Below are 11502 nucleotides of genomic sequence, written 5' to 3'. Positions count from 1 at the left end.
TATAGTTTGATTCATGCAATACATGTTACTAGAAAAGCCTGCTATAAATCAAATCCCAATTACCATATTTGGGGAACTATTTAAATAAACCCTGGGTGATTTACAAAAATACTACCATTCTTATCTTCTGTTAAAAATATTTTTCCTAATATTGACTGAAAGTGAGATGTTAGCAAGGTTTCACCCTCAGCTGCCCATCCTTAGAGCAAGTTGTCTCCAGGCACCAGAGCATTGGAAGATTTAGAATGAAACCATAGCAATTTGGTATTCGGCAGTGAAGTCTGTTGTCATGTAGTCTTCAAATATACTGCACCCAATCTCAGCCCCAAACATAAACACTGTTATTTTGCTGTAAACACTAACATTAATGAGAGTTCACCAAGTATTCTCCCTAAAAATATTTTCCCTTTAAATTGCAAAAAGATGAGTGACATTAGGTTATTTATAACAAAACATGAAATTCTGTTAAATGTTTTGACTTTGCACCCGTGGCTCAAACGCAAGCCTCCTGACATTAGTAAGCTGTTTTAAGGGAACCAGATATTATTCATTTTTTAAAATATATCTTTTTCTCTGCCCCACTAAAACACTGAACTAGAAGTATCACTAGGTACCCTATTTCCCTCTTAAATATATAATACATTTTTAAATGTTTGTCCAACACTAATAAATATCCAGTGGCCTAATATTTTTGATAGTTGCCTTGTTTGCAAAATAACTTACTGGAGAATTTTCATTAGTTTAATGATGAGATATTTACAACTGTTACATAATTTATTTGTAATGCTTACCTTAACTAAAGTTGAAGCTTAGCTAATGCCTGAAATGTGCTGGTGGGTTTACACTTTGGCAAACAGCTATAGTAACTTGCTACTACAAAAAATGGTTTAATATAATATATATTTTTAAAATTGCCTTAAGGAAATTAGCAAGGGGTAAAACGAACTAAGCAATTGGTAAACTAAGCCATCCATAAGCCATCCATTCAAATCCTACTAAATTGAATGCAGTGCACTTGAAGGTAAGGCAAAGAAATAGAGTCAGGTAACCAAAATACTGACTTTATGCTAGGTATCTAAAAAGGGAAATTTAGAATTCAACTAACAAAGTATTTTCTTGGATTTAAGGATAAAAGTGTAAAAAACTGTTGAGGTATATATATAAATAAAAAGTACAAAGGCCACGAGATACATTTTATTGAACATAACATATGCTTGTATAAAAATAACCCAGAAAATACTTTAAAAATACATTTTTTGCATAGATCGTCCATATAAAACATTTACCTGGGGCAAAACAATGAAAAATACATATCTGAAACTAGTATAGTTCAACTGTTTTCTTGGATACCAAGTATATACAGAACAAAAGCCCTTCATCTGGGAGCATGGGCAGGCGGGAGAACAATTTAATTCAGCATCAGTCTATATTTATTTCTCTGTTGCTCGAATATAAACCAATGATGACAAGAGGAGAAACTCTGGGGGTTTATTTAACAAAATTAAATTCACATTTCTGAGGCCATCATAGTGCATCCAATGTCCGTCAATCTGGAAGGCTGCAGAATAATGATGCTCCTCTTTGTTAAATAAAGTGGCGCCTTCCAGCAAATATCTGCAAATGAATGGCAACATGTAACAAAGTGATTAGATTTCATCTTTATGATAGTCTTCTTTAAAAATATTACTTCCTCTTACAGATATATACTATCATTTCTGCTTCACCAATAAGAACTGATATATATACTAATGACAGCTCCAAGGTTAAATAGGTCTTATAAAAAGCAAGACCAGGGTTTGTTCTGCTTTATAATCAAGGCCCTAGTCATTATGCATGCTGCTATTACCCCATTTCTTCATAGTGGACTCTGATCCCACTCAGAACCCAAAGGCCTTCTATTTTCTTTTGTTGTTGTTGTTAAGAGTTTTACTGTGTAGCTGTCCGGTCCAGAACTCCCTAGTACAATGGGTTGGCCTCATACTCACAAGAATCCTCCTGTCTCTGAGTTACCATGTTCAGGTAACAGTATCTCAATGGCTAGTAAAAATCACGGTGGACTAGCTTTTTTCTCTAGTTTTGTAAATCAAGCAAATAAACAAACAAAGACGACCTACTACCTACTTGTGATCAGATAAATCCAAGTAATAGGGTACATATGCCAGATCTTCAGGTTTCCAATGCTGCATATTTAACACAACAAAAGGGGGTGCCCCATGGCAGAAAACTCGTTGGGAAAATTCTCTTAAGCCACCACACCTAAAATGAAAATTGGGCATGAACATTATTATACATGGGACAAACTACTTCTCAACACTTCTGAACGTAATTTTCTAGTAAGCATAGTTATACTATTCTAATGGGTAGTGGAATGACTGTCTTATTACCTTATTTTCCTAGTTCTGGAGGTTTATAGGGTTCTCTATACTGCGAGTGATAATTTAAAAAATCCTGGAAAAGTCGATTATTTATATTTATATTAAGTTATAAAAGCATGAATCTGTTGAACCATCAAATAGCTCCTATTTATACATACAGATTTCTCTTGAAGGTAGATCCAATAATGACTGAGTGGAAATAACTCCTTTTTAGGATCTTCTATTAACATGAAATGAATTTTCTCTCTCTCACAGTAAATATTAAGCATACTGATCAAATACAACTTTACAGTAAAATCTCGATTAACCGGAATGCTCAGGGCAAAGTCCTCGGATTGGAAAATACTATTGACTGTACTAAGTTAACCAGAAAATCATTTACTTCAGTACCTGTTGCTGAACTATTTAGGTTCATTTTTTTTCTTAAGAGTCATTACCATATGTATCTTTTATATTTTCTTCTTTTATGTTCAAGATCTACTATGGTTTTATAAAACCATCCTTCAAAATATTAACTCCCAATGCACAAAATAATGTGGACATAGACATTTCTAAAAGATTGGAATGAATGTTTATGCCCCTATTAACTTCTTTTTAAGAGTGTTAAGTTTTTTGGTTGTCATTTACCTTTATCCTAAATGAGGAATGCAGAAAAAAGTCCACTTAATTGAGGGTCCTGATTAGCTGGGTTCCGGTTAACCAAGGTTTTATTGTACCTACTCAGCAATGAGGAAAAAGAGAAAAGATATTTGCTTTGTATTCATCAACTGGCAATAGTATAACATATTTTATACTTACATCTGATAACAATTCACAACATGTGATGACAAACTAAACTACATGAGGAGCGCTGAAAACTGTCAGGCTACCTAAATATTTATGCATTGCTATTTCAGACATGTTTTAACTTCAGAGAGCTTATCAGCCTAGATTTCTTCATAACACAATAGAAACACTTTCATTTCAAATGTCTATCATGTACTCACCCACGCTCTTCACAAAGTTCAATCTTGGAACAGAATAACTCATCCACAGCCAGTCGTATCAAGTTTCCATGTGGAATTTCTTGGGGAGGACTACAATAATAGCAAAATGCAAGTGAGAATGGCTTTTAACAGTTCACTACATTACATCTTAGAGGCCAATGCAGTATGAGCAGAACTAATGATGTAAACCATACAACCTCTGCTGTCTTAGGGTTTGCTGGCTGTCTCATTTAACCTTGTAGCCCAGGTTAGCCTCAAAGTCACAATTATCCTTTTTTTTGCCTCAACTCCTTGCATGTTGGCATTATAGTCATACAGTAGCATACCTGACCAGCCTTATGTTTTAGGCAAATACTATAGAAGAAGCTGAACTAAATAAATACTGCATGGCTAAAGTTTCCATGATCCAATGTAAGAAAACCATTTCCTGATAAACTTCAAATCTACACCATCTTATTAGCAATACAGGGAACTAGATGACACATATGTGCGCACAATGCACATTTCCAGTCTATTAAACTGTTTTTTTCCTGCCTAGAGCCAAATTCATCTCCGACAATGTCTGGATTTGTCCATCATCCCCCCAGAATGAGCACTCTTCCCTATAAGGAGCCCTGAGACTTTAATGTCTGCCATCACTCCAGCAGGTCCTCCCAGCTTGGCTCTCCCTACCATCTTTTACTATCCTGGAAGTCTGTGTTTCCTCTGAAAGCCAAAGCCACTCAGCTGCCTCTGCTCCTTTCCAGATATGAGAAGCCAAGTTTGGAGTTTCTGTCTATAAATATGCCCTGGGCCTGTCCACAAAAGAGTATTTCTTTAGTTTTCTTGTTCATGTAGAAGTATTCTTCCCAACAGGACCATTCAAAAGATAAAACACTCAAAACAATGAAGTGCTCTTTGAGAGGATAAGTCTTTGGCATAAAGGACCTAGTAAGCTCAGACCAAGAACGATTCAGTTGGCATATTGAATTATTTTATTTCTTTGCTACTAAGAAGTTACTAGGTAGTTTTGTACATAGATGCATTATAATTAAGCAAAACTCATTTAAAAGTAAATGTGACAAAACAGAATTGAGAGCAACTTACTTTATACTAATGGTGCGCTGCTGATCTTCCTGCACTCGGGTAGGGCAGCGCCAGTTAGAACAGTAACTCTCTTGAATGGTAGACATAAGATTTTCGAGATTTTTTGTAAAATTATCATGCTCGTTCCCAAACAAATCAATTACTAATGAAGCTTTATGAACTTCAGATTTGTATTGCTGTTTTTCCATCTTGTCCCAAATCCAAAGCAGCTTCACAGTTGTAAAACTATAGGTGTCCATTAAATAAAGAAAACAGTCGACAAACTCCCGGCCAAAATGGAGAGAGAGTTCCCTGGGGAAGCTTTCATTTTCATTAAGAATGACGTACAGTAACATCAAGAAGCCATCTATGGTGCAGGTATTTTTCAGTCTGATCTCAACATAGAGGGGTGTACAAGATACTGCTTTGCGGCCAGCTTTGATAGTAAAAACTCCTCCCCAAGGAAGAACAGGCCTCCAAAATGATCGATCTTGGTTATAGTTATTTTTAATTGATGCTTTGATCTCTTCAAACAGTGTCTTCATCCTGAATTTTGAAAGTGAAAAAGAAAACATATAAAGAGATGAGATTCATTTAAAAGAAAATGACTCTACTTACAGAGTCAAATTAGATCTGTAGAAGCCTTCTCAATATGAAAATAACAACAATTTAATGCATTTGCAGGTATGGGGCAATATGCATTGGTCACAGGAACACACAGAAGGGAAGAGAGAACTGACTGTACAGAGTTCCCCTGTGATTGCCTCATGCATGCTGTACTATGTGTGGCCATGGACAGATGGACACACACACACACAATTTTTTTTAAATAAGTGAGCTTTGATACCTAGGCTTTTTATTAGTTTTTAATAGACACGGACTAGAGAGATAGCTAAGTAATTAAGAGCACTTGCTGTTCTTGCAAGATGACTTAGGTTCGGTTCTTAGCACCCACATGGAGTCTTACCACTGCCTGTAACTCCAGTTCCAGGGAATCCACTGCCCTTTTCTTGCCTCTGTGAGCACAAGGCATGTACACTGTACACATACACATACACAGATAAAACACCTAAATACACAAAATTAGATGAATGTTTAAAAAAAATCCAAATCCCTCTTTTTTTTTTTTTTTAAGATTTATTTATTTTTATTATATGTAAGCACACTGCAGACACTCCAGAAAAGGGCGCCAGATCTCGTTACGGATGGTTGTGAGCCACCATGTGGTTGCTGGGATTTGAACCTCGGACCTTTGGAAGAGCAGTCGGGTGCTCCTACCCACTGAGCCATCTCACCAGCCCCAAATCCCTCTTTTTAAGGTTTAGAATAATCATCTGATGGGCCGTTGTATTAGTTATATTAGTTTTTATGTGTGATATAGGAAAACCTTATAATAACTGAAAATAAAAGTTATTAGAAGGTATAAACTTATGAAAAGGTCATAGAGAAACACTACTTTGTAAAGTTAACATGTGCTAATAAAAAATAAAATTACATATTGTAATTTTTAGTCTTAATGTAGACCTCTTTCTACCTCTTCAAATAAAAGCCATGCTTCAGTTCCTTGTTAACACAGACAGTTCCACTTAAGAGATTGAAATGAGACTCTCAGATATTTTCAAGTACAGAAGAGCAATCTCATGGTTTTTATATTAATTATACTGCAAAGTATATCTATACTATAAAGCAAGGCCATCGTGATCTGTTGCTATAGATGAAGAATAATCATTGCATTTAACTTAGACAACAAAAGAGAAGTAACAGCATTTCAAGCAGTCGCACAGCTAGTATTTCTATTCACTTTGGGATATTTATTTGCATCTTAGAATTGTGCTGGTCTGCATTTTAACTACAGAGGCCATATTATGAAACTCCCAGAATTTAATCTCCTGATTCTTCCCTCTGCCTGTTCTGGGAAGAAAATGGAGTGTCCTTCCCCTTTAAACGGCTTCATTTCCGTCTCCTAACCTTGAGGATAGCCAGACACTGTTTTTAGAGTCACTGGCACTATTTTAATAAAGGTGTTTGCATCCTATGTATGTTACATAAGCAATTAAAAAATAACAGTCTCTGTTGAGGGTATTTTGTAGAAGTAGCTTTACTTTACTTAGGAACAAATAACTATAAATGACAACACTGCTTTCCAATGTCACTTACACAAAGACGTTTAAGGGGATAAATCTGAGCCACACACACACTCACAACCAAGACAGAAATGGCTCAAGTCAGTCTCACTTGGACCACCTTTTCTTTTCAAATATCACATCCACCTGAACCCAACACAAACCCAATTCTAAACCTGAGTTTTATGTCCAAAATTAATTCCAAAACTATTCTGTGGTAGCAAATTCCACTGTACATTAACACGTGTACACTGTTTTCTACTTGAGACAAGATACTGCATTCTAAATTATCTAGTACTATATTTGGTTAGAATCCCGGGGGCTTATATATAGACTGTTAGCATTGGCTCTCATCAATCACTTTGAAATAGCAGAGTGTGACAAATCTGGAAACAAAAGGAAACACGTTAAGATAAACTGATCAGTTCCATTGAGAGTTAGAAACCCAAAACCAAAAACTCTAAGGCATTCAAGTATTTTCTTAAAATGAGAAAAACTTTTCATGATCTGAATTTTATCTCTTGAATTTTAAAGATTTTTTGAAGCAAGGTTTAGGCGCTTAACTTTGGATTCCTAAATATTATACTGGAAAAGGAAGCCTAAGTCCTAGCGTTTCTGTAGAAATTATCTCTTGGATGTGATCAAATGAAGGGTAACCAGAGCTCTGAAAAGCAATGATTATAAATCTGCACCGTTTAGACCGCATGATATATAAGATATATAAGGCACGCACCTAACTTTAGAGGCAAGGCTGGAAGATCTTGGGAACGCTTAAAATTCTAGCAATAGGTCGGTCAGTTGCTCAAATGTAAATTGCAGTAAAACTTAAACAAATAAAACTAAAAAAGGAAAGAAAAGGGAGAGACGGCTGCAAAGAGCTTTAATGAAACAGCTCGGAGTTTCTGGCACATCGTCCCTGATGGATATACCGGGCTGCCTCTTACCTGCCTCCATCCCAGCGCCATCAGTAGCACTGAGCCTGGGAAAATCTCCAACCTCAGTTTCTCCACCAACAGGACCCCCTTTTTCTGAGCTGTCATACCCAGGGGTATGTCACACTGCATTCCCCGGAGGACTCGACCACCTGTCGCGGGAACCGAACACCGCACTACCGAGGGGCACGGGACCCGCTGTCCTGCGGCATGGGGGAATCCACGCCCGCGCGGCCACGCCCACCCTCCCGCCCGGGCAGCCAAGTCTCCCGGCCGCAGTTGGCTCCTCCGCGCCTACCTCCCGCGGGACCGAAGACCGCCGGTGCCGCCGCACCCGTCGCCGCCGCCGCTCGCTCATGGAGAGCCCGGGCCGCCGCCGCCGCGGCCGCCGCATCTACCAGCTCCTCCAGCTGCCTCGGCCAGCCCCGGCGAGCGTGCGGGCGTCCGGCACGGCCTCCATCGCGCCCGCCGCGGCGGGAGCCACCGCAGCCGCAGCGCCCAGCCCCACCCGAGCGGCCCACGCAGCCGGGACCGCGGGGCGCGGCGCGTCGCTTGTTACGGAGCAGGATTCCGCGGGCCGCCCCCTCCCCCCAGCCCGGCCAGGCCAGCCCAGCCGCTGGCCGCGAGGCTGCGCAGGCGCGAAGGCCCCGCCCAGCGTGCGCGTGTCGGGTGTGTGTACAGCCTTCGGACTTGCCCAATCCTAGACAGGATCAAGCGTAGGAGGGCGGGTCCTGGCGGAGAGGGGCGGGGTCCCAGCTTGACAAGGTGACAAGGTGGGTGGGGCAGCCGGAAATGGGCTGGGTTTTCCCTGAGGCGCAGCCGTCTGGGCTGGAGCTGTTTGGCATTTTGAAGTTAGTACCAATTTTGCACCAGTCTTGATTTTATTTTGATTCTAGGAATCCTTAACTCAGAAAGAGAAAGCTTATTTTCTCAGCATATTATGACTATGGGAGATAATCATTTACATTTGTATATGTATTTGAAGTTGATGTATATGAAAAAATTTGAATTGGCATCATAAAAACTGTTTTAAGATTAGCCATAGCAGTATTTTACAATGGACGGGAGTACTATTAATACGTAGTAAAGCCCCATTATAGTGCTCAAAAATTAGAGATGTTTCCACTCAGCAAGTGACAGAGACAGACACTCAAGTGGAAGATGTTTTAATTCTAGAGTTTGCGGTTTTACCCATAATTCATTTTCATTAGTAGCTTTTTAATCTTCGAAGGGTTAAAGACCTGTGTGACTCTGTACCTGGAGGGTACTCCTTAGAAACGCTACATCTACTTTCAATCAGAAATAGAGATGATCAGATTACTCCATCCAGTCTTTCAATAAAGACTGTAAAGGGCTCCAGAATACAGGAGGGCAGATATGAAGAGCTGAATGCCAGTCCATTAGATGGGAGTTTTCACAGGTTGAGCTTAAGGGAAGTGGACGCCTTCTTGAACAACACCTTCTTGAATGATATGATGCTTATGCAAGGCTGGACAAGGACCTTATGCACAAATCTCTCTAGATGGAGGTATGCAGGCTGGCAAAAAAAAAGCATGAGTGCAGATAAGAGAGAGAAGAAACAGTTCTCTAAGCAGAGGAAAAAGATTGCTCTGTTCAAAGAATTATAAGTAGTAATTCCTACAAAGCAATTCTTTTCATTTTCTGGCTTTTGAGTTTCTTACTGCATTTTACAGATGAGAATTACTGATACTGTGATAGCTTAGACAAATTATTGTGTTGAAAAAGTTCACATGATGCTACATGTTAAAAAGTAGGCAGGTCAACTTACCTTGGTAGAAGAACCCCTTTAGAATATTTGTAAGTGTTGATTATGTATTTAATTTGAAGTCTCTCCAAGACGCCAAGTTCATTTTTACAGTAAATAGCTCATTGTTTTCTTAAAAGAAGAGCAGCAAGATGTATCCTTAAAGTACGTAGCATTATTGAGGTGTAACTGACATATGGACCATATTTCAAGTGCATATCATTTGGCAAGTTTTGACATATGTGCATTGGTGTGAAGCCACAGTTGAGCATGTGCCTCACTCTTAAGTGTCCTTGTGCTCCTTTATAGTTCCTTCCTTCCTGCCCCCAAACCTAAGCAACCGTTGTTCTATTTTTTTAGTATATATTCATCTCCATCTTCTCAAGTGTTACATAAGCACTGTCACAGTAGGTACCCCTTTGTTTGCCTTCTTCCATGCAGTGTAACGGTTTGGGGATTCACCCATGCTCTGTGGACAGTAGTTTCTTTTTTAATGCTAAGTGTAATTCACTGTGTGGATGAGCTGCAGTTTCTTTTCTAGTCGCCAGTTCAGGGACAATCAGAGTGCATCTAGTCTTAACCTCTTCTGCAATGAAGATTTTTGTGGAAGAAAATATGTACATAGACACATTGCCTTTGCTGTTGTGTGAGTGTCTGAAGTACTAGAACTGGGTCATATGGTAGATGCATGTTTAACTTAAAAAAAAAAAAGCCTACAATATCTTCCAAAGTAGATGTGAGATTGTGCATTCCCACCCCAAAGGCTCTGCTTGCTCCACATGCTCACCAGCATTTAGTACTTAAGAGAATTTTTCCAAGGGATGGTTGGGACAATTATGTGAATTGCTACATGTTAAAAAGTAGGCAGGTCAGAATCTAGAGGGCAGAAGTGACAGTGGAGCTAGCTCTCAGTCTTCAATAAAGTGGGGGGGAAAAACTTGGTTAAAACTTCATGAACCTCACATGTGTTGCGGTAAGGATGGACTTCAGAGCTAAAGGGAGATGAAAGGTTAAGATGACAGAATCTGAACATGAATATGAGGGCTTAGAGTTGGGTATGAAAAAGCCAAAGGAGACAGAGAAGAGGAGAGAGACAAGGCTCTGGGCTCCTGTTCCCAGGCTGCCTACCTGTCTGCCCCATCCACCTCCCAAAGCCCAGGAAGATACAGTATCTATAATGGTATCTATGAGATGCTATTGATTGTCCTTCCTATCCTCCTATCCTGCTGCTTCTGATGCAGATAACTAAGGATAGCAGGCTAAATTGTAACTGTAACAAGAAGCTTCCACTTAGGAGATGGCCAGAGAGCACTTCACAGAGAGCTAAATAGGAGAAAATCAAAACTGCAGGGACATCTTTTTGGTTGTGATAGGGTTAGCTCTGTGCTGCTAAGGGAGAGTTGCACGGTGGTCAGGTGAATGTGGAAACAAGGGGGACACGGTCTTAATTAGCAGCAAGACACTCCCAAAGTTCACAGTGGCAATGCCACATCGGCCATGGCTTCCAGCAAGCAGAGGGTCAAGAACAGCAGCTGATAAAACACACATCAGAAGCGGACCGAGGAGGCTTCAACCTCCCCTAACTGGGTAGGCGGCACATGAATAGCACCCGATTATCTTCCTGGTTGGGACAGGAGAACACATGAAGAGCATGTGGGCTCTCCATGGGCTTACCCCATAATAGCTCAGAGAACTAACCAGTCTTACACCAGCGACCTCAGCCTTTCTGCAGTTACTGCCTTAATCATTATAAGAAGCACAGAAAAGGGAGTTTGGTGAGTTTTTCAGCATTAAAAGCCATCCTACGATGGGGAGCCCCTATTAATTTTTCTTCTTACCTTCCCTCCATTTCTTACTTTTCTCTAATTCTCCTTAATAAAGTTTCCTTCACTCTGCACACTCCCAGGAATATCTAGTGTCTTTCATCTTCATTGGTATGAGACAATGAACTAGGAACCCCCTGTCCCGTTTTGACCTTCAGTGACAGTGAATATTCATGCCCTGCTGCACCCTAAATTCTTGGGTCTTGCATGACTAGGCCATGAAAGTTTCATCAAAATAAAAAAATCAGAATTCAGTAATGAATAATAGTAATGATAATAGCTAACTCACCGAGAAGCCTTTGTTTGCTTGATATGAAAACTCATGCTGTCTTTTTTGAAGTAGAACAATTTCTTTTTTTTAATTTATTTTTTATTTATTTTATTATTATTTTTAAAAGATTTATTTATTTATTTATTTATTTATTTATTTATT

The 11502-nt window shown here is 39.4% G+C and overlaps 1 protein-coding gene across 2 annotated transcripts; it reads right to left on the bottom strand.

Annotated features, from left to right (window-relative positions):
* Positions 1–1179: 1179 nt before the first annotated feature.
* On the bottom strand, positions 1180–8102 carry Dorip1 (dopamine receptor interacting protein 1). Of its 2 annotated transcripts, none has more exons than XM_021179449.2 (5): positions 7780–8102; positions 4448–4972; positions 3362–3451; positions 2122–2256; positions 1180–1614 (listed from the first exon to the last, which is right to left on the bottom strand). In XM_021179449.2, exons 2-5 carry the CDS (start codon positions 4969–4971, stop codon positions 1431–1433), a joined length of 933 nt encoding a protein of 310 aa, XP_021035108.1. In that variant the 5' UTR covers position 4972; positions 7780–8102; the 3' UTR covers positions 1180–1430. The 2 variants fall into 2 exon arrangements, with proteins under 2 accessions (XP_021035108.1, XP_021035109.1); XM_021179450.3 differs by lacking the exon at positions 7780–8102 and adding an exon at positions 7494–7683.
* Between the last annotated feature and the right edge of the window lie 3400 nt (positions 8103–11502).

The sequence above is a fragment of the Mus caroli genome, unplaced genomic scaffold (assembly GCF_978045245.1).
Source record: "Mus caroli unplaced genomic scaffold, Mus_caroli_1 scaffold_14, whole genome shotgun sequence".
Taxonomy (NCBI): domain Eukaryota; kingdom Metazoa; phylum Chordata; class Mammalia; order Rodentia; family Muridae; genus Mus; species Mus caroli.
The sequence above is the reverse complement of the archived record's forward strand: the minus strand, read 5'-3'. Positions and strand labels throughout refer to the sequence as shown.